This window comes from Oncorhynchus gorbuscha, unplaced genomic scaffold (genome assembly GCF_021184085.1).
Source record: "Oncorhynchus gorbuscha isolate QuinsamMale2020 ecotype Even-year unplaced genomic scaffold, OgorEven_v1.0 Un_scaffold_1396, whole genome shotgun sequence".
NCBI lineage: Eukaryota > Metazoa > Chordata > Actinopteri > Salmoniformes > Salmonidae > Oncorhynchus > Oncorhynchus gorbuscha.
In genome coordinates, this window is record NW_025746183.1 from 37403 (window position 1) to 61640 (window position 24238).

A 24238-nucleotide genomic window follows, 5' to 3' on the forward strand; every position below is an offset into this window, starting at 1 on the left:
GTTAAACAGCACACAGCACAGCCATTGGTTAAGCAGCACACAGCACAGCCATTGGTTAAGCAGCACAGCTATTGGTTAAGCAGCACGCAGCACAGCCATTGGTTAAGCAGCACAGCTATTGGTTAAGCAGCACGCAGCACAGCCATTGGTTAAGCATCACAGCCATTGGTTAAGCAGCACACAGCACAGCCATTGGTTAAGCAGCACAGCCATTGGTTAAGCAGCACACAGCACAGCCATTGGTTAAGCAGCACACAGCACAGCCATTGGTTAAGCAGCACACAGAACAGCCATTGGTTAAGCAGCACACAAACAAGTTTTGGATCAGTAATAGCAGAGCAGGTGGAGCTCAGGGTTGGAATGTCAATTTCAGTGTTTAATGCAGCCTAGTTAAGCAACAAGGCACAAGGGGGTGTGGCGTATGGCCAATATACCACGGCTAAGGGCTGTTCTTATGCACGACGCATCGCAGAGTGTTTTTACACAGCCCTTAGCCGTGCTATATTGGCCATATACCACAATGCCCTTAGGTGCCTTATTGCTATTATAAACTGGTTAACAACGTAATTAGAGCAGTAAAAACAAATGTTTTGTCATACACATGGTATACGGTCTGATATACCACAGCTGTCAGCCAATCAGGATTCAGGACTCGAACCACTGTTTATAATTTTATTTATACCATACTAGCAGCTATCTTAGAAATATAACATTGGCACTGTGCATCTCCCAGCATGCACTTCGTACCCTTTAGCTTATTTAGGTCGAGGGTTCGAGACCTGCTCCCTGCTGTTTAATTACAGTATTGTTGCCTGTGTTTCTGGACGATGCACCACGCTGCCTTCTTGACAACATGACAGCATGGCGCAACACGGCGTAGATTACTGTTCTATTAGAGAGTGCGCTCCTCCCGCACAGTTTAACGTCTTCACGTCACGGGCCATATACCGGAGACCCCGCGGTTCAGCATAATCGAATCCACCCATTGATTTATTTATATATATATATAGATACATCATTGGTTGAGAAAGCCAGGACCAAGAGAAGAATGACCATTGATTTGATGGTCTCTGCCGCCCTCGAGTGGGAGAAAGTTACAAGTGCTAGTTGTACAAGAGAAAACCACTCATTTGTTTTCCAACGTGTACTATTCACTTTCTGGAAGCGTTTGCCGGTTAATTTATAGTAAACAGACAGGACAATGAGCAATTGTTTACATCAAAAATATTTTTGAAAAGATTCTTCGACAAAAAAAAAGGAATCATTATTTGACTTCAAACTTCCTAGAACGTAAAAAAAAACATCCTGCAATTTACAGCGCAGCCCTGATTTCTGATAACACTTAACTGGCAGTCTGGTGATTTGGGCGTCAGTGGCTGACAACAACAGAGGCAGGGCAGAGTGCACACAGCCAACTACACACAGCCAGCTACACACAGCCAGCTACACACAGCCAACTACACACAGCCAGCTACACACAGCCAGCTACACCCAGCCAACTACACCCAGCCAACTACACACAGCCAACTACACACAGCCAACTATACACAGCCAACTACACACAGCCAACTACACACAGCCAACTATACACAGCCAACTACACACAGCCAGATACACACAGCCAGCTACACACAGCCTACTATACACCCAGCCAACTACACACAGCCAACTACACATAGCCAGCTACACACAGCCAACTACACACAGCCAGCTACACACAGCCAGATACACACAGCCAGCTACACACAGCCAACTACACACACCCAGCTACACACAGCCAACTACACACAGCCAGCTACACACAGCCAACTACACACAGCCAGATACACACAGCCAACTACACACAGCCAGCTACACACAGCCAACAACACACAGCCAGCTACACACAGCCAACTACACACAGCCAACAACACACAGCCAGCTACACACAGCCAGCTACACACAGCCAGCTATACACAGCCAGCTACACCCAGCCTACTATACACACAGCCAGCTACACCCAGCCAGCTACACACAGCCAACAACACACAGCCAGCTACACCCAGCCAACTACACACAGCCTACTATACACACAGCCAACTACACACAGCCTACTATACACCCAGCCAGCTACACCCAGCCTACTATACACACAGCCAGCTACACCCAGTCAACAACACACAGCCAGCTACACACAGCCAACTACACACAGCCAACAACACACAGCCAGCTACACACAGCCAGCTACACACAGCCAGCTACACACAGCCAGCTACACCCAGCCTACTATACACACAGCCAGCTACACCCAGCCAGCTACACCCAGCCAGCTACACACAGCCAACAACACACAGCCAACTACACACAGCCTACTATACACACAGCCAACAACACACAGCCAACTACACACAGCCTACTATATACCCAGCCAGCTACACCCAGCCTACTATACACCCAGCCAGCTACACACAGCCTACTATACACCCAGCAGGCTACACCCACAGACTAACAGCTAGAAGGACAGCAGAAGCCTTATGGAATATCAGCGTTGCCTGAGAGAAGAATAGAGAGTCACTGGCAACAGGACAACATTCTGGGGAGCCTCTTTTGTAAGTCTACTTAGCTAGCTAGCGAATCAATGTTTTCTTTATCTTGCTAGTTAACAAAAACACAGACACGCCAGAGAAGTGTAGTTCATTTTTAAAGTCATCAACAACAAAAAAAAACCATGGCATTTGCTAGCTAGTCACTGTTGCGAGTTGTTAGCTAACGTCGGCTAGTTAGTTAGCTTTCTCCAGCTAGCTAACGATAATTTAGCTAGCTAATCTGTATAAACACCGATATGTGTTCGTTAACTAGTTTACAAACATGAACAATGAGTAAGTAATTAACTAGCAAGTACCATTTGTACGTTTTTTTAAAAACTGTTGGCTTTTGTTGAAACAACTAAAAGTTTGGATGATGAAGCTAACTAGGTAGATACAACCATGCTAGTTAGAAAACATACCAGCCACTTGATATCCCGTTAAAGGTCTAAAATTCATCTTTACAGTCTAGTCTGGCTCTGGGCATTGCTAATTTGTTGTTGTTGTTGGACATCTTGGTTTCTACTTTGTCTGTTATTGAATATCTTGGTTTCTACTTTGTCTGTTGTTATTGAATATCCTGGTTTCTACTTTGTCTGTTGTTGTTGGATATCTTGGTTGCTACTTTGTTGTTGTTGTTGAATATCTTGGTTTCTACTTTGTCTGTTGTTATTGAATATCTTGGTTTCTATTTTGTCTGTTGTTGAATATCTTGGTTTCTACTTTGTCTGTTGTTGAATATTTTGGTTTCTACTTTGTCTGTTGTTGAATATTTTGGTTTCTACTTTGTCTGTTGTTGTTGAATATCTTGGTTTCTACTTTGTCTGTTGTTGTTGGATATCTTGGTTTCTACTTTGTCTGTTGTTGTTATTGAATATCTTGGTTTCTACTTTGTCTGTTGTTGAATATCTTGGTTTCTACTTTGTCTGTTGTTGAATATTTTGGTTTCTACTTTGTCTGTTGTTGTTGAATATCTTGGTTTCTACTTTGTCTGTTGTTATTGAATATCTTGGTTTCTACTTTGTCTGTTGTTATTGAATATCTTGGTTTCTACTTTGTCTGTTGTTATTGAATATCTTGGTTTCTACTTTGTCTGTTGTTGTTGAATATCTTGGTTGCTACTTTGTCTGTTGTTGTTGAATATCTTGGTTTCTACTTTGTCTGTTGTTATTGAATATCTTGGTTGCTACTTTGTCTGTTGTTATTGAATATCTTGGTTTCTATTTTGTCTGTTGTTGTTGAATATCTTGGTTTCTATTTTGTCTGTTGTTATTGAATATCTTGGTTGCTACTGATTAACTAGCAGTCAGGCGATGAACCTGCACACATAATCACCCTTTTTTGAAAAGGCAGCAGTGCCAAGGAGGACAGTGTTTTGGTTGACAGTTTTTAGATAATAAATAGCTAGCTATCATGTTAGTTGTACGTTCTTATCAAAGATTGAACAGTAGTATCAACAAGTTATCAAGTGACCCAGTGTTTCCAAGAAACGTGTTTATTTCTAACTTCCGCCTTGGTACAAAATGTGCATAGTGGGCAATATTTCAACCTTTTTTTTGGGGGGGAGGGAGACTAATTCTGGGTCTCAAATTACTGATGAGGATTTAGAATAATAGAAAACACAGTGCAGTCACTTAATAAGCCCATGTCAGCATTGAAACGTTTTATTGGTAGTCTAGCGTCCAGCTAATTTATCTAAGATTGTAGTATGGTGGATAATATAATAATAATATATATATGCCATTTAGCGGACGCTTTTATCCAAAGCGACTTACAGTCATGTGTGCATACATTCTACGTATGGGTGGTCCCGGGAATCGAACCCACTACCCTGGCGTTACAAGCGCCATGCTCTACCAACTGAGCTACAGAAGGACTGTGGTGGAATTACCGACAGGGCAGTATTTACTATTTTCTGCCCTGTCAGTATTTCCATTGATCATCAGTTATTATATTAAAAACGGCAAACATTTGCCTCCACCTTATGGAAAAATTAGTAGAATTGCAGGAAATTAGCAAAAACGTTTTGGGGCTTGTTTTGGGACCCATAAGCCACTGCAGCCCCTCACTGGCCGTCCCCAACCCCCATCAAAGTTGCCCATCCCCGAGCTAGATGATGAGAAATCTCTAGCTAACACTAGACTGACACGATGTCATGAAACCAGGCCAGATCCAGCATAGAGCTCCAAACCATTTGACAGTTCTAATAGCTCGGGTATCTGCAACCTGTCATTCATGAATCAGATTTGTCACGTTTACACACCTGGATGTCACTCAACTGGACATCTCATGCAGCATCACAAAAACTAGGGCACTTGTAAGAATTGTAACTTGTGTTAATTAAGAGACAAACCGTGAGTACTTCTCACCAGCCCAGACCCACATGCTCACACCTTCATTCATACTGCCTGCATTTTTGTTTGCCACTAGGCTGTAAATTGTATCGAATTCGGTTTTTCTCGGTTGCCCAGGATATTTAGATAATTTGATTTGTTCTGTTGTGTCAATGATGGTGAATTGATGGACTTCCACATTCTTAGTAAAAATATATTTTTCAAGCTGAGAAGAGAATTGTCTAGCCCATTGGGTATCTCACAAAAAAAATTCACATCCAATATTTTCCAGACGTGATCTAATAGTTCAAAAGAACAGCTAGTGTAGAGAAAATAAAAATCAGATTTTGTCTGTGTGTGTAAATGAAGCCAAAAGAAGTGACTGTTCAATGGTTGGTTTGACCAATCAGAATCTGTTTCCAGATGGACTGGGATGTGACCACGCGGACTGGGATGGGTTCCAGGTTGCCTCTGAGAATAACACTGACGTGGACACTGACTCAGTGACTTGAGGTCATAGAGCAGTGGTCACCAACCGGTCGATTTCACATCGACTGGCCGATCTTCTTCAAGGCATCACTAGTCGATTGTCAAACATTTCTGTAGAATTTGTATTTTATTTTTTATATTTGTCCTGCGCTATTTGCGGTAGGTGGACTTGATTCAGAAGCCCTGGGCGCCTGGTAGGCAGGGTTTCATTTGAACCATTTAATCACACAATAAACCATCAAAACAGCCCCAACAAGGCCCCACAATAAAACCATCAAAAACAGCCCCACTATGCCCCACAATAAAACCATCAAAAACAGCCCCACTAGGCCCCACAATAAAACCATCAAAAACGGCCCCAACAGGCCCCACAATAAAACCATCAAAAACAGCCCCAACAGGTCCCACAATAAAACCATCAAAAACAGCCCCAACAGGTCCCACAATAAAACCATCAAAAACAGCCCCAACAGGTCCCACAATAAAACCATCAAAAACAGCCCCAACAGGTCCCACAATAAAACCATCAAAAACAGCCCCAACAGGTCCCACAATAAAACCATCAAAAACAGCCCCAACAGGTCCCACAATAAAACCATCAAAACGGCCCCAACAGGTCCCACAATAAAACCATCAAAAACAGCCCCAACAGGTCCCACAATAAAAACATAAAAAACAGCCCCAACAGGTCCCACAATAAAACCATCAAAACTCAGCCCCAACAGGCCCCACAATAAAACCATCAAAACTCAGCCCCAACAGGTCCCACAATAAAACCATCAAAACTCAGCCCCAACAGGTCCCACAATAAAACCATCAAAAACAGCCCCAACAGGCCCCACAATAAAACCATCAAAACTCAGCCCCAACAGGTCCCACAATAAAACCATCAAAACTCAGCCCCAACAGGTCCCACAATAAAACCATCAAAAACAGCCCCAACAGGTCCCACAATAAAACCATCAAAACTCAGCCCCAACAGGCCCCACAATAAAACCATCAAAAACAGCCCCTAAACAGGTCCCACAATAAAACCATCAAAAACAGCCCCACTAGGCCCCACAATAAAACCATCAAAAACAGCCCCAACAGGTCCCACAATAAAACCATCAAAATCAGCCCCAACAGATCCCACAATAAAACCATCAAAACAGCCCCAACAGGTCCCACAATAAAACCATCAAAAACAATCACAAGACAATCACATTGAATATGTGGAGGCTGAGCCAAGTAAACAAACATTGTGTAAAGTGCCTAGGAAGAGTTACAAAATACAATGACTTGGTTTGTCACATGAATTCCCAAACGTTAGCTAGTAGCATGTTTTGTAATTCCTACTGCTGAGTGGAGTTGAGGTTTTTATACAGTCTGTGCCTTTGTAAGACAAAACAATATTGCCCCAGTCTACACTGTGTACATGTCTTTGTAATGTATTACAATACACATGTGGTACGGTCTCCTACAGCCTGTCTGGGTTCTGTCTCCTACAGCCTGTCTGGGTACGGTCTCCTGTCTCCTACAGCCTGTCTGGGTTCTGTCTCCTACAGCCTGTCTGGGTTCTGTCTCCTACAGCCTGTCTGGGTTCTGTCTCCTCCAGCCTGTCTGGGTACTGTCTCCTCCAGCCTGTCTGGGTTCTGTCTCCTCCAGCCTGTCTGGGTTCTGTCTCCTCCAGCCTGTCTGGGTACTGTCTCCTCCAGCCTGTCTGGGTACTGTCTCTACAGCCTGTCTGGGTACTGTCTCCTATACTCTGTCTGGGTACTGTCTCCTACAGCCTGTCTGGGTTCTGTCTCCTACAGCCTGTCTGGGTACTGTCTCCTACAGCCTGTCTGGGTTCTGTCTCCTACAGCCTGTCTGGGTTCTGTCTCCTCCAGCCTGTCTGGGTACTGTCTCCTACAGCCTGTCTGGGTTCTGTCTCCTCCAGCCTGTCTGGGTACTGTCTCCTCCAGCCTGTCTGGGTACTGTCTCTACAGCCTGTCTGGGTACTGTCTCCTATACTCTGTCTGGGTACTGTCTCCTATACTCTGTCTGGGTACTGTCTCCTACAGCCTGTCTGGGTTCTGTCTCCTATACTCTGTCTGGGTTCTGTCTCCTATACTCTGTCTGGGTACTGTCTCCTACAGCCTGTCTGGGTACTGTCTCCTACAGCCTGTCTGGGTTCTGTCTCCTACAGCCTGTCTGGGTACTGTCTCCTACAGCCTGTCTGGGTACTGTCTCCTACAGCCTGTCTGGGTACTGTCTCCTACAGCCTGTCTGGGTACTGTCTCCTATACTCTGTCTGGGTACTGTCTCCTATACTCTGTCTGGGTACTTTCTCCTATACTCTGTCTGGGTACTTTCTCCTATACTCTGTCTGGGTACTACCTCCTATACTCTGTCTGGGTACTGTCTCCTATACTCTGTCTGGGGACTGTCTCCTATACTCTGTCTGGGGACTGTCTCCTATACTCTGTCTGGTGACTGTCTCCAATACTCTGTCTGGGTACTGTCTCCTATACTCTGTCTGGATACTGTCTCCTATACTATATCTGGGGACTGTCTCCTATACTCTGTCTGGGTACTGTCTCCTATACTCTGTCTGGGTTCTGTCTCCTATACTCTGTCTGGGTACTGTCTCCTATACTCTGTCTGGGTACTGTCTCCTATACTCTGTCTGGGTACTGTCTCCTACAGCCTGTCTGGGTTCTGTCTCCTATACTCTGTCTGGGTACTGTCTCCTACAGCCTGTCTGGGTACTGTCTCCTATACTCTGTCTGGGTACTGTCTCCTATACTCTGTCTGGGTACTGTCTCCTATACTCTGTCTGCTGTAGAGACGTCCCTATTGTGAGCAGAACAGGATGGTAGTAGGAGCATGTCCGTGCCCACTGCCCTTTGCCTGTGTGGGTACTACCTCCTATACTCTGTCTGGGTACTACCTCCTATACTCTGTCTGGGTACTACCTCCTATACTCTGTCTGGGTACTACCTCCTATACTCTGTCTGGGTACTGTCTCCTATACTCTGTCTACTGTAGAGACGTCCCTATTGTGAGCAGAACAGGATGGTAGTAGGAGCATGTCCGTGCCCACTGCCCTGTGCCTGTGTGCCCACAACGACATATGGCATCGGTGGAGTCCAAGTCCACAATGGGTCTTATTGTTTGTCCCAAATGGCACCCTTTTCCTTATGTAGTGCACTGCTTTTGACCAGGGCCCATTGGGCTCTGGTCAAAAGTAGTGCATTACATAGGGAATAGGATTCTATTTGGGCCTGGGCCCTGGTCTCAGGGTGAGGACAGTTGGCTGAGGGAAGCAGGAAGCCCCTGGTGATACTAGAGGAAGTCTTGTCTCTCTCTCTGTCTCTGTCTGTCTCTCTGTCTCTCTCTCTCTGCCTCTCTGTCTCCCTCTCTTTCTCTCTCTGTCTCTCTGTGTCTCCCTCGCTCGCCCCCCCCCTCTCTCCTCCTATCTCTCTCTCTCTCTCTCTCTCTCTCCCTCTCTCTCTCCCCTCTCTCTCTCTCTCTCTCTCTCTCTCTCTCTCTCTCTCTCTCTCTCTCTCTCTCTCTCTCTCTCTCTCTCTCTCTCTCTCTCTCTCTCTCTCTCTCTCTCTCTCTCTCTCTCTCTCTCTCTCTCTCTCTCTCTCTCTCTCTCTCTCTCTCTCTCTCCCTCTCTTGCTCTCTCTCTCTCTCTCTCTCTCTCTCTCTCTCTCTCTCTCTCTCTCCCCCTCTCTCTGTCTCTCTCTCTCTCTCTCTCTCTCTCTCTCTCTCTCTCTCTCTCTCTCTCTGTCTCTCTCTCCCTCCTCTCTCTCTCTCTCTCTCTCTCTGTCTCTCTCTCCCTCCCCTCTCTCTCTCTCTTCCCTCTCTCTCTCTCTCTCCTCCCCTCTCTCTCTCTCCCCCCCCCTCTCTCTCTCTGCCCCCCCCCCCATGAGATGATGTGGCACGGTGAGCCAGTCAGAAAGTGTCATTAGCCCTAGCAGAACAACACGGTGTATGGGTGGAAAGGGGACTTGTGTGGAAGCATCCTCTCCTCCTCCTCAGTTTTGGGCTTTTGTGGTTCGGGCTTGCAGTTACTGAGTTAGGCTACTCTTCTCCCCCTGGTTTCTGTTGGTAAGTAGGCTGGTTTTGTAGGATTCAACGAGGTTGTGTTTGGTGTCAGTAGAAAAGCTTGTTGTTAGGATAAATCAGAATGACAGTTGAAATGTGACAGTCTTGGCTAAAGACAGTTTTTTTTCTCTCTTCTGATTAACCTATATTTGGTTTGAGACATCCTGTTGTTGTCTTGTTGAAATCTGGGTGGCGTTCAGTAGAGACCAATGTTGTGGAATGTAAAGCCTAAAACATAATATACCTCTCTGAGTAAAGGAATCATGTCGATTAAAGGAATGTGATTCACTACATTACACCCTCCTGAATGTGATTCACTACATTACACCCTCCTGAATGTGATTCACTACATTACACCCTCCTGAATGTGATTCACTACATTACACCCTCCTGTATGTGATTCACTACATTACACCCTCCTGAATGTGATTCACTACATTACACCCTCCTGAATGTGATTCACTACATTACACCCTCCTGAATGTGATTCACTACATTACACCCTCCTGAATGTGATTCACTACATTACACCCTCCTGAATGTGATTCACTACATTACACCCTCCTGAATGTGATTCACTACATTACACCCTCCTGAATGTGATTCACTACATTACACCCTCCTGAATGTGATTCACTACATTACACCCTCCTGAATGTGATTCACTACATTACACCCTCCTAAATGTGATTCACTACATTACACCCTCCTGAATGTGATTCACTACATTACACCCTCCTGAATGTGATTCACTACATTACACCCTCCTGAATGTGATTCACTACATTACACCCTCCTGAATGTGATTCACTACATTACACCCTCCTGAATGTGATTCACTACATTACACCCTCCTGAATGTGATTCACTACATTACACCCTCCTGAATGTGATTCACTACATTACACCCTCCTGAATGTGATTCACTACATTACACCCTCCTGAATGTGATTCACTACATTACACCCTCCTGAATGTGATTCAATACATTACACCCTCCTGAATGTGATTCACTACATTACACCCTCCTGAATGTGATTCACTACATTACACCCTCCTGAATGTGATTCAATACATTACACCCTCCTGAATGTGATTCACTACATTACACCCTCCTGAATGTGATTCACTACATTACACCCTCCTGAATGTGATTCACTACATTACACCCTCCTGAATGTGATTCACTACATTACACCCTCCTGAATGTGATTCAATACATTACACCCTCCTGAATGTGATTCACTACATTACACCCTCCTGAATGTGATTCACTACATTACACCCTCCTGAATGTGATTCACTACATTACACCCTCCTGAATGTGATTCACTACATTACACCCTCCTAAATGTGATTCACTACATTACACCCTCCTGAATGTGATTCAATACATTACACCCTCCTGAATGTGATTCACTACATTACACCCTCCTGAATGTGATTCAATACATTACACCCTCCTGAATGTGATTCAATACATTACACCCTCCTGAATGTGATTCAATACATTACACCCTCCTGAATGTGATTCAATACATTACACCCTCCTGAATGTGATTCAATACATTACACCCTCCTGAATGTGATTCAATACATTACACCCTCCTAAATGTGATTCACTACATTACACCCTCCTAAATGTGATTCACTACATTGCACCCTCCTGAATGTGATTCAATACATTACACCCTCCTGAATGTGATTCACTACATTACACCCTCCTGAATGTGATTCACTACATTACACCCTCCTGAATGTGATTCACTACATTACACCCTCCTGAATGTGATTCACTACATTACACCCTCCTGAATGTGATTCTCTACATTACACCCTCCTGAATGTGATTCACTACATTACACCCTCCTGAATGTGATTCACTACATTACACCCTCCTGAATGTGATTCACTACATTACACCCTCCTGAATGTGATTCACTACATTACACCCTCCTGAATGTGATTCACTACATTACACCCTCCTGAATGTGATTCACTACATTACACCCTCCTGAATGTGATTCACTACATTACACCCTCCTGAATGTGATTCTCTACATTACACCCTCCTGAATGTGATTCACTACATTACACCCTCCTGAATGTGATTCAATACATTAAACCCTCCTGTATGTGATTCAATACATTACACCCTCCTGTATGTGATTCAATACATTACACCCTCCTGAATGTGATTCACTACATTACACCCTCCTGTATGTGATTCAATACATTACACCCTCCTGAATGTGATTCACTACATTACACCCTCCTGAATGTGATTCACTACATTACACCCTCCTGAATGTGATTCACTACATTACACCCTCCTGAATGTGATTCACTACATTACACCCTCCTGAATGTGATTCACTACATTACACCCTCCTGAATGTGATTCACTACATTACACCCTCCTGAATGTGATTCACTACATTACACCCTCCTGAATGTGATTCAATACATTACACCCTCCTGAATGTGATTCACTACATTACACCCTCCTGAATGTGATTCAATACATTACACCCTCCTGAATGTGATTCACTACATTACACCCTCCTGAATGTGATTCACTACATTACACCCTCCTGAATGTGATTCACTACATTACACCCTCCTGAATGTGATTCACTACATTACACCCTCCTGAATGTGATTCACTACATTACACCCTCCTGAATGTGATTCACTACATTACACCCTCCTGAATGTGATTCACTACATTACACCCTCCTGAATGTGATTCACTACATTACACCCTCCTGAATGTGATTCACTACATTACACCCTCCTGAATGTGATTCACTACATTACACCCTCCTGAATGTGATTCACTACATTACACCCTCCTGAATGTGATTCACTACATTACACCCTCCTGAATGTGATTCACTACATTACACCCTCCTAAATGTGATTCACTACATTGCACCCTCCTGAATGTGATTCACTACATTACACCCTCCTGAATGTGATTCAATACATTACACCCTCCTGAATGTGATTCACTACATTACACCCTCCTGAATGTGATTCACTACATTACACCCTCCTGAATGTGATTCAATACATTACACCCTCCTGAATGTGATTCACTACATTACACCCTCCTGAATGTGATTCACTACATTACACCCTCCTAAATGTGATTCACTACATTACACCCTCCTGAATGTGATTCAATACATTACACCCTCCTGAATGTGATTCACTACATTACACCCTCCTGTATGTGATTCACTACATTACACCCTCCTGAATGTGATTCACTACATTACACCCTCCTGTATGTGATTCACTACATTACACCCTCCTGAATGTGATTCAATACATTACACCCTCCTGAATGTGATTCAATACATTACACCCTCCTGTATGTGATTCACTACATTACACCCTCCTGTATGTGATTCACTACATTACACCCTCCTGAATGTGATTCTCTACATTACACCCTCCTGAATGTGATTCACTACATTACACCCTCCTGTATGTGATTCAATACATTACACCCTCCTGTATGTGATTCAATACATTACACCCTCCTGAATGTGATTCACTACATTACACCCTCCTGAATGTGATTCACTACATTACACCCTCCTGAATGTGATTCACTACATTACACCCTCCTGAATGTGATTCACTACATTACACCCTCCTGAATGTGATTCACTACATTACACCCTCCTGAATGTGATTCACTACATTACACCCTCCTGAATGTGATTCAATACATTACACCCTCCTGAATGTGATTCACTACATTACACCCTCCTGAATGTGATTCACTACATTACACCCTCCTGAATGTGATTCACTACATTACACCCTCCTGAATGTGATTCACTACATTACACCCTCCTGAATGTGATTCAATACATTACACCCTCCTGAATTCCTCTCTATCTGTCCTAGGCCCAGTTCCATTTCGTTGGCTGTAATTTCCTCTCTTTCCTCTCTGTCTGCTCTTAGGCCCAGTTCCATTTCGTTGGCTGTAATTTCCTCTCTATCCTCTCTGTCTGTCCTTAGGCCCAGTTTAATTTCTTTGGCTGTAATTTCCTCTCTCTGTCCTTAGGCCCAGTTCCATTTCTTTGGTTGTAATATCCTCTCTATCCTCTCTGTCTGTCCTTAGGCCCAGTTCCATTTCTTTGGTTGTAATTTCCTCTCTATCCTCTCTGTCTGTCCTTAGGCCCAGTTCCATTTCTTTGGTTGTAATTTCCTCTCTATCCTCTCTGTCTGTCCTTAGGCCCAGTTCCATTTCGTTGGCTGTAATTTCCTCTCTGTCTGTCCTTAGGCCCAGTTCCATTTCTTTGGTTGTAATTTCCTCTCTATCCTCTCTGTCTGTCCTTAGGCCCAGTTCCATTTCGTTGGCTGTAATTTCCTCTCTGTCTGTCATTAGGCCCAGTTCCATTTCTTTGGCTGTAATTTCCTCTCTGTCTGTCCTTAGGCCCAGTTCCATTTCTTTGGCTGTAATTTCCTCTCTGTCTGTCCTTAGGCCCAGTTCCATTTCTTTGGCTGTAATTTCCTCTCTGTCTGTCCTTAGGCCCAGTTCCATTTCTTTGGCTGTAATTTCCTCTCTGTCTGTCCTTAGGCCCAGTTCCATTTCTTTGGCTGTAATTTCCTCTCTGTCTGTCCTTAGGCCCAGTTCCATTTCGTTGGCTGTAATTTCCTCTCTGTCTGTCCTTAGGGCCCAGTTCCATTTCGTTGGCTGTAATTTCCTCTCTATCCTCTCTGTCTGCCCTCAGGAGCATCAATATGCCGTCCTTCTGCAGTTGGTCAGGTTGAAATATCACCAAACGCCTTCAGGTTGAAGCTCCCCCTGGTAGAATCTGAGGGGCGATGGGGAACACAGCCACTAAATTCCGCAAGGCTCTGATCAACGGTGACGAGGGTCTGGCCTATCAGCTGTATGAGGGGAGCCCCCAGTTTAAAGAGAGCCTGGACCCCAACACTTCATATGGCGAACCCTACCAGCACAACACTCCTCTGCACTACGCCGCCAGGCACGCCATGACACGACTCATCAGGTGAGGACATGACTCGTACGTCTCTTTTAAAAATATATATACAGTGTTACCTGACCCTCTGGCCCATCTTAACTGTATGAAGTCATCTGAAATTGTGAGTCATGAAATGTGTTTTAATCACCTGAAATATGGAAAACTGGGTGGGGGAATATATATTTAACAGAGAGACTGAAAATGTGTTTCCCTCTGTGTGATGGGGTTATTGGGGCGGCAGGGTAGCCTAGTGGTTAGAGTGTAGAGGTGGCAGGGTAGCCTAGTGGTTAGTGTGTAGAGGCGGCAGGGTAGCCTAGTGGTTAGAGTGTAGAGGCGGCAGGGTAGCCTAGTGGTTAGAGTGTAGAGGAGGCAGGGTAGCCTAGTGGTTAGAGTGTAGAGGAGGCAGGGTAGCCTAGTGGTTAGAGTGTAGAGGCGGCAGGGTAGCCTAGTGGTTAGAGTGTAGAGGCGGCAGGGTAGCCTAGTGGTTAGAGTGTAGAGGCGGCAGGGTAGCCTAGTGGTTAGAGTGTAGAGGCGGCAGGGTAGCCTAGTGGTTAGAGTGTAGAGGGGGCAGGGTAGCCTAGTGGTTAGAGTGTAGAGGTGGCAGGGTAACCTAGTGGTTAGAGTGTAGGGGCGGCAGGGTAGCCTAGTGGTTAGAGTGTAGGGGCGGCAGGGTAGCCTAGTGGTTAGAGCGTAGAGGCGGCAGGGTAGCCTAGTGGTTAGAGCAAGGTTGCAAGTTCAAACCCCCGAGCTGACAAGGTACAAATCGGTCGTTCTGCCCCCTGAACAAGGCAGTTAACCCACTGTTCCTAGGCCGTCATTGAAAATAAGAATTTGCTCTTAACTGACTTGCCTGGTTAAATAAAGGTAATATATATATATATATATATAGCAAGGTTTCATAGCGTGATTTTATTTGGCCGTCCCAAGTTTTCTGAGCAAAAGAAACAATATATACACTACCGGTCAAAAAGTTTAGAACCCCGACTCATGTTGGAACATTGCTGAGGTGGCGATGAGGCCTCCTGGCTCGCGGGTCACGTTCCGATTCAGCCCAAAGGTGATCGATGGGGTTGAGGTCAGGGTTCTGTGCAGGCCAAGTCAAGTTCTTCCACACCGATCTCGACAAACCATTTCTGTATGGATCTCGCTTTGTGCACGGGGGGGGTGGCATTGTCATGCTGGAATTTGTCTGTCGGATTGCCAGATGGTGAAGGGTGATTCATCACTCCAGAGAACGTGTTTCCACTGCTCCAAGGGTCCAGCTTTACCCCATTGGAGCTTTACACCACTCCAGCCGACGCTTGGAGGTGCGAATGGTGATCTTAGGCTTGTGTGCGGCTGCTCGGCCATGGAAACCCATTTCGTGAAACTTCCGACGAACAGTTATTTTGCTGACGTTGTTTCCCGAGGCAGTTTGGAACTTGGTAGTGAGTGTTGCGACCGAGGACAGATGATTTTTATGCGCTTCAGCACTCTGCGGTTCCATTCTCTGAGGTTGTGTGGCCTACCACTTCCGGGGCTGAGCCGTTGTTCTCCTAGACGTTTCCACTTCACAATAACAGCACTTACAGTTGACCCGGGGGCAGCTCTAGCAGGGCAGAAATATGACGAACTGACTTGTTGGAAAAGTGGCATCCTGGGACGGTGCCACGTTGAAAGTCACTGAGCTCTTCAGTAAAGCCAATGTTTGTCTATGGAGATTGCATGGATGTGTGCTCGATTTTTTTTATTTTTATACACCTGTCAGCAACGGGTGTGGCTGAAATAGCCGAATCCACTCATTTGAAAGGGTGTCCACGTACTCGTTTATATGTGATCGTATACAAATGTAAGCAATGGATGTTTTTAGTCAAATAATACATCTGTTTTGGGAAAAAAAGGACCTGCTGCTGAAATCAAGTTGTGTTCTATCATAGATTACCCAGGCAGGACACTGGTGAGGGTTCTATCATAGATTACCCAGGCAGGACACTGGTGAGGGTTCTATCATAGATTACCCAGGCAGGACACTGGTGAGGGTTCTATCATAGATTACCCAGGCAGGACACTGGTGAGGGTTCTATCATAGATTACCCAGGCAGGACACTGGTGAGGGTTCTATCATAGATTACCCAGGCAGGACACTGGTGAGGGTTCTATCATAGATGACCCAGGCAGGACACTGGTGAGGGTTCTATCATAGATTACCCAGGCAGGACACTGGTGAGGGTTCTATCATAGATTACCCAGGCAGGACACTGGTGAGGGTTCTATCATAGATTAAACAGGCAGGACACTGGTGAGGGTTCTATCATAGATTACCCAGGCAGGACACTGGTGAGGGTTCTATCATAGATTAAACAGGCAGGACACTGGTGAGTGTTCTATCATAGATTACACATGCAGGACACTGGTGAGTGTTCTATCATAGATTACCCAGGCAGGACACTGGTGAGGGTTCTATCATAGATTACCCAGGCAGGACACTGGTGAGGGTTCTATCATAGATTACCCAGGCAGGACACTGGTGAGGGTTCTATCATAGATTACCTAGGCAGGACACTGGTGAGGGTTCTATCATAGATTACCCAGGCAGGACACTGGTGAGGGTTCCTGCAGTTTTGTTGCGTAACCTTACGCGTCGTCCTGAATGTCTGTTATCTGGACCCAGCAACAAACAGCCTGTTTGGTTTCACCGCCAAGTCAATATATTTATCTAACCGTTTGTTTAAACTTCTATTTATTGATCCAGCAACAGCCAGTCAGATGAGATAGTAGCATTTAGGTTACCGTGACGACTTGGAAATGACATTCAGTTGGTTTTTATTATCCCCTTAAGGACAAAATGGTGGCAGCGAGTTGCACACAAACAAAGCACAGACAGATGAAAACATGCTTTTTACATAAAAAAAATAAAAGTGATTAAATTATTCGGTTCGTTTTTTAAATGATGACTTGTCAAGTATTAGAAATGTGTGAAGCACCTTTTAGTTGTATAAAACACCTTTTAACTATATAAAACACCTTTTAACTATATAAAACACCTTTTAACTATATAAAACACCTTTTAACTATATAAAGCACCTTTTAACTATATAAAACACCTTTTAACTATATAAAACACCTTTTAGTTGTATAAAACACCTTTTAGTTGTATAAAACACCTTTTAACTATATAAAACACCTTTTAACTATATAAAACACCTTTTACCTTTTAACTATATAAAACACCTTTTAGTTGTATAAAACACCTTTTAGTTGTATAAAACACCTTTTAACTATATAAAACACCTTTTACCTTTTAACTATATAAAACACCTTTTAGTTGTATAAAACACCTTTTAGTTGTATAAAACACCTTTTAACTATATAAAACACCTTTTATATAGTTAAAAGGTGTTTTATATAGTTAAAAGGTGTTTTATACAACTAAAAGGTGTTTTATACAACTAAAAGGTGTTTTATATAGTTAAAGGTGTTTTATATAGTTAAAAGGTGTTTTAACTATATAAAACACCTTTTAACTATATAATCAAATCAAATCAAATTTTATTTGTCACATACACATGGTTAGCAGATGTTAATGCGAGTGTAGCGAAATGCTTGTGCTTCTAGTTCCGACAATGCAGTGATAACCAACAAGTAATCTAACTAACAATTCCAAAAAAAACTACTGTCTTATACACAGTGTAAGGGGATAAGGAACATGTACATAAGGATATATGAATGAGTGATGGTACAGAGCAGCATACAGTAGATGGTATCGAGTACAGTATATACATATGAGATGAGTGTGTAGACAAAGTAAACAAAGTGGCATAGTTAAAGTGGCTAGTGATACATGTGTTACATAAGGATGCAGTCGATGTTGTAGAGTACAGTATATACATATGCATATGAGATGAATAATGTAGGGTAAGTAACATTATATAAGGTAGCATTGTTTAAAGTGGCTAGTGATATATATATATATATATATATATTTACATCATTTCCATCAATTCCCATTATTAAAATGGCTGGAGTTGGGTCAGTGTCAATGACAGTGTGTTGGCAGCAGCCACTCAATGTTAGTGGTGGCTATTTAACAGTCTGATGGCCTTGAGATAGAAGCTGTTTTTCAGTCTCTCGGTCCCAGCTTTGATGCACCTGTACTGACCTCGCCTTCTGGATGATAGTGGGGTGAACAGGCAGTGGTTCGGGTGGTTGATGTCCTTGATGATCTTTATGGCCTTCCTGTAACAACGGGTGGTGTAGGTGTCCTGGAGGGCAGGTAGTTTGCCCCGGTGATGCGTTGTGCAGTCCTCACTACCCTCTGGAGAGCCTTACGGTTGAGGGCGGAGCAGTTGCCGTACCAGGCGGTGATACAGCCCGCCAGGATGCTCTCGATTGTGCATCTGTAGAAGTTTGTGAGTGCTTTTGGTGACAAGCCGAATTTTTTCAGCCTCCTGAGGTTGAATAGGCGCTGCTGCGCTTCTTCACGACGCTGTCAGTGTGAGTGGACCAATTCAGTTTGTCTGTGATGTGTATGCCGAGGAACTTAAAACTAGCTACCCTCTCCACTACTGTTCCATCGATGTGGATAGGGGTGTTCCCTCTGCTGTTTCCTGAAGTCCACAATCATCTCCTTAGTTTTGTTGACGTTGAGTGTGAGGTTATTTTCCTGACACCACACTCCAAGGGCCCTCACCTCCTCCCTGTAGGCCGTCTCGTCGTTGTTGGTAATCAAGCCTACCACTGTTGTGTCGTCCGCAAACTTGATGATTGAGTTGGAGGCGTGCGTGGCCACGCAGTCGTGGGTGAACAGGGAGTACAGGAGAGGGCTCAGAACGCACCCTTGTGGGGCCCCCGTTTTGAGGATCAGCGGGGAGGAGATGTTGTTGCCTACCCTCACCACCTGGGGCGGCCCGTCAGGAAGTCCAGTACCCAGTTGCACAGGGCGGGTCGAGACCCAGGGTCTCGAGCTTGATGACGAGCTTGGAGGGTACTATGGTGTTGAATGCCGAGCTGTAGTCGATGAACAGCATTCTCACATAGGTATTCCTCTTGTCCAGGTGGGTTAGGGCAGTGTGCAGTGTGGTTGAGATTGCATCGTCTGTGGACCTATTTGGGCGGTAAGCAAATTGGAGTGGGTCTAGGGTGTCAGGTAGGGTGGAGGTGATATGGTCCTTGACTAGTCTCTCAAAGCACTTCATGATGACGGAAGTGAGTGCTACGGGGCGGTAGTCGTTTAGCTCAGTTACCTTAGCTTTCTTGGGAACAGGAACAATGGTGGCCCTCTTGAAGCATGTGGGAACAGCAGACTGGTATAGGGATTGATTGAATATGTCCGTAAACACACCGGCCAGCTGGTCTGCGCATGCTCGGAGGGCGCGGCTGGGGATGCCGTCTGGGCCTGCAGCCTTGCGAGGGTTAACACGTTTAAATGTCTTACTCACCTCGGCTGCAGTGAAGGAGAGACTGCATGTTTCCGTTGCAGGCCGTGTCAGTGGCACTGTATTGTCCTCAAAGCGGGCAAAAAAGTTATTTAGTCTGCCTGGGAGCAAGACATCCTGGTCCGTGACTGGGCTGGATTTCATCTTGTAGTCCGTGATTGACTGTAGACCCTGCCACATGCCTCTTGTGTCTGAGCCATTGAATTGAGATTCCACTTTGTCTCTGTACTGACGCTTAGCTTGTTTGATAGCCTTACGGAGGGAATAGCTGCACTGTTTGTATTCAGTCATGTTGCCAGACACCTTGCCCTGATTAAAAGCAGTGGTTCGCGCTTTCAGTTTCACGCGAATGCTGCCATCAATCCACGGTTTCTGGTTAGGGAATGTTTTTATCGTTGCTATGGGAACGACATCTTCGACGCACGTTCTAATGAACTCGCACACCGAATCAGCGTATTCGTCAATATTCCCATCTGACGCAATACGAAACATGTCCCAGTCCACGTGATGGAAGCAGTCTTGGAGTGTAGAGTCAGCTTGGTCTGACCAGCGTTGGACAGACCTCAGCGTGGGAGCCTCTTGTTTTAATTTCTGCCTGTAGGCAGGGATCAGCAAAATGGAGTCGTGGTCAGCTTTTCCGAAAGGGGGCGGGGCAGGGCCTTATATGCGTCGCGGAAGTTAGAGTAACAATGATCCAAGGTTTTACCACCCCTGGTTGCGCAATCGATATGCTGATAAAATTTAGGGAGTCTTGTTTTCAGATTGGCTTTGTTAAAATCCCCAGCTACAATGAATGCAGCCTCCGGATAAATGTTTTCCAGTTTGCAAAGAGTTAAATAAAGTTCGTTCAGAGCCATCGATGTGTCTGCTTGGGGGGGATATATACGGCTGTGATTATAATCGAAGAGAATTCTCTTGGAAGATAATGCGGTCTACATTTGATTGTGAGGAATTCTAAATCAGGTGAACAGAAGGATTTGAGTTCCTGTATGTTTTCTTCATCACACCATGTCCCGTTAGTCATGAGGCATACGCCCCCGCCACTCTTCTTACCAGAGAGATGTTTGTTTCTGTCGGCGCGATGCGTGGAGAAACCCGTTGGCTGCACCGCCCTGGATAGCGTTTTCCCAGTAAGCCATGTCTCCGTAAAGCAGAGAACGTTGCAGTCTCTGATGTCCCTCTGGAATGCCACCCTTGCTCGGATTTCATCAACCTTGTTGTCGAGAGACTGGACATTGGCAAGAAGAATACTGGGAAGTGGTGCGCGATGTGCCCTTTTCCGGAGTCTGACCAGAACACCGCCGCGTTTCCCTCTTTTTCGGAGTCGTTTCCTTGGGTCGCTGCATGCGATCCATTCCGTTGTCCTGTTTGTAACACCTTTTAACTATATAAAACACCTTTTAACTATATAAAGCACCTTTTAGTTGTATAAAACACCTTTTAGTTGTATAAAACACCTTTTAACTATATAAAACACCTTTTAGCTATATAAAACACCTTTTAACTATATAAAACACCTTTTAGTTGTATAAAACACCTTTTAGTTGTATAAAACACCTTTTAGTTGTATAAAACACCTTTTAACTATATAAAACACCTTTTAACTATATAAAACACCTTTTAACTATATAAAACACCTTTTAACTATATAAAACACCTTTTAACTATATAAAGCACCTTTTAGTTGTATAAAACACCTTTTAGTTGTATAAAACACCTTTTAACTATATAAAACACCTTTTAGCTATATAAAACACCTTTTAACTATATAAAACACCTTTTAACTATATAAAACACCTTTTAACTATATAAAACACCTTTTAACTATATAAAGCACCTTTTAGTTGTATAAAACACCTTTTAGTTGTATAAAACACCTTTTAACTATATAAAACACCTTTTAGCTATATAAAACACCTTTTAACTATATAAAACACCTTTTAGTTGTATAAAACACCTTTTAGTTGTATAAAACACCTTTTAGTTGTATAAAACACCTTTTAACTATATAAAACACCTTTTAGTTGTATAAAACACCTTTTAACTATATAAAACACCTTTTAACTATATAAAGCACCTTTTAGTTGTATAAAACACCTTTTAGTTGTATAAAACACCTTTTAACTATATAAAACACCTTTTAGCTATATAAAACACCTTTTAACTATATAAAACACCTTTTAACTATATAAAACACCTTTTAACTATATAAAACACCTTTTAACTATATAAAACACCTTTTAACTATATAAAACACCTTTTAGTTGTATAAAACACCTTTTAGTTGTATAAAACACCTTTTAGTTGTATAAAACACCTTTTAACTATATAAAACACCTTTTAGTTGTATAAAACACCTTTTTTAGCTGTTTAAAGCACGTTTGTTTAGTTGTATGAAGCCTATGCGGTAGCAGCTATTCCCTGCTCTCTGTGCCCAGGATGGGGGAAGAGTGTTGTGTGTCTCTCTGTCCCATCTGCCCCCGCTAGGAACCATCTGTTAGACACGTCACAGGAACGTTCCACCCTGAGACTGAGCTACAAGCCTCCTTCACTCTCTACCGCTGTAGTTCTATAGCAGGACACAGACCGACACCTATACAGCCAGTTCATTAGACACCAAACAGAGGAAATCCTACTGAAACAGGGAGTGACTACCTGGACTGTAGGGCTCCACTACTAGTTCCTCCAGTCTCTAACACTAGGGACTCTGTTACAATATGTTAGACATTCATCCTTCCTTCCTTGTTGCATTGAGCTAAGCACAGATCTGTAAATGATTTGGACAGGTGGTAGCCAAGGTTACCGTTATATTACTTCTACCTGACCCAGCCTGTTCAAATAGGTGATCACTTCAAAGGAGGGGTCGGCATGGTAACCTAGTGGTTAGAGCGTTGGGCATGGTAGCCTAGTGGTTAGAGCGTTGGGCGGGTAGCCTAGTGGTTAGAGCGTTGGGCAGGTAGCCTAGTGGTTAGAGCGTTGGGCGGGTAGCCTAGTGGTTAGAGCGTTGGGCATGGTAACCTAGTGGTTAGAGTGTTGGGCATGGTAGCCTAGTGGTTAGAGCGTTGGGCAGGTAGCCTAGTGGTTAGAGCGTTGGGCGGGTAGCCTAGTGGTTAGAGTGTTGGGCAGGTAACCTAGTGGTTAGAGTGTTGGGCATGGTAGCCTAGTGGTTAGAGCGTTGGGCAGGTAGCCTAGTGGTTAGAGGGGTCGGCATGGTAGGCTAGTGGTTAGAGCGTTGGGCGGGTAGCCTAGTGGTTAGAGTGTTGGGCATGGTAGCCTAGTGGTTAGAGCGTTGGGCATGGTAGCCTAGTGGTTAGAGCGTTGGGCGGGTAGCCTAGTGGTTAGAGCGTTGGGCAGGTAGCCTAGTGGTTAGAGGGGTCGGCATGGTAACCTAGTGGTTAGAGCGTTGGGCGGGTAGCCTAGTGGTTAGAGCGTTGGGGCGGGTAGCCTAGTGGTTAGAGCGTTGGGCATGGTAGCCTAGTGGTTAGAGCGTTGGGCGGGTAGCCTAGTGGTTAGAGCGTTGGGCGGGTAGCCTAGTGGTTAGAGGGGTCGGCATGGTAACCTAGTGGTTAGAGCGTTGGGCGGGTAGCCTAGTGGTTAGAGCGTTGGGCGGGTAGCCTAGTGGTTAGAGGGGTCGGCATGGTATCCTCTACATAGTACACTTCTTTATTCTCTATCCTCTACATAGTACACTTCTTTATTCTCTATCCTCTACATAGTACACTTCTTTATTCTCTATCCTCTACGTAGTACACTTCTTTATTCTCTATCCTCTACATAGTACACTTCTTTATTCTCTATCCTCTACGTAGTACACTTCTTTATTCTCTATCCTCTACGTAGTACACTTCTTTATTCTCTATCCTCTACGTAGTATACTTCTTTATTCACTATCCTCTACGTAGTACACTTCTTTATTCTCTATCCTCTACGTAGTACACTTCTTTATTCTCTATCCTCTACGTAGTACACTTCTTTATTCTCTATCCTCTACGTAGTACACTTCTTTATTCTCTATCCTCTACGTAGTACACTTCTTTATTCTCTATCCTCTACGTAGTACACTTCTTTATTCTCTATCCTCTACGTAGTACACTTCTTTATTCTCTATCCTCTACGTAGTACACTTCTTTATTCTCTATCCTCTACGTCACATATGTCAGAGTCAAGGCCCGCGGGCCACATCCGGCCTGCGAGAAGGTTTTTTACGGCCCCTGGGATGATCTTGATTTGTTATTAAAACCGGCCCGCCCGCAGATCTTTTACACGCACCAATACTACATTTCCCACAATGCAACGGTGACGCACCGAGCAGTAGGCTGCTTCATTTCAATATTTATTGGCACAGTTGTCAG

General features: G+C 44.2%; 1 protein-coding gene across 1 annotated transcript in view; it reads left to right on the forward strand.

Annotated features, from left to right (window-relative positions):
- Nucleotides 1-2466: 2466 nt before the first annotated feature.
- The window catches only part of LOC124022461 (ankyrin repeat and IBR domain-containing protein 1-like), a 97206-nt gene continuing 75434 nt past the window's right edge, over nt 2467-24238 (forward strand). The window contains exons 1-2 of the mRNA XM_046337370.1: nt 2467-2588; nt 14218-14499. Of these exons, the coding sequence (XP_046193326.1) occupies nt 14312-14499 (188 nt within the window). The 5' untranslated portion in view covers nt 2467-2588; nt 14218-14311. The remainder of the gene's footprint in view (nt 2589-14217; nt 14500-24238) is intronic.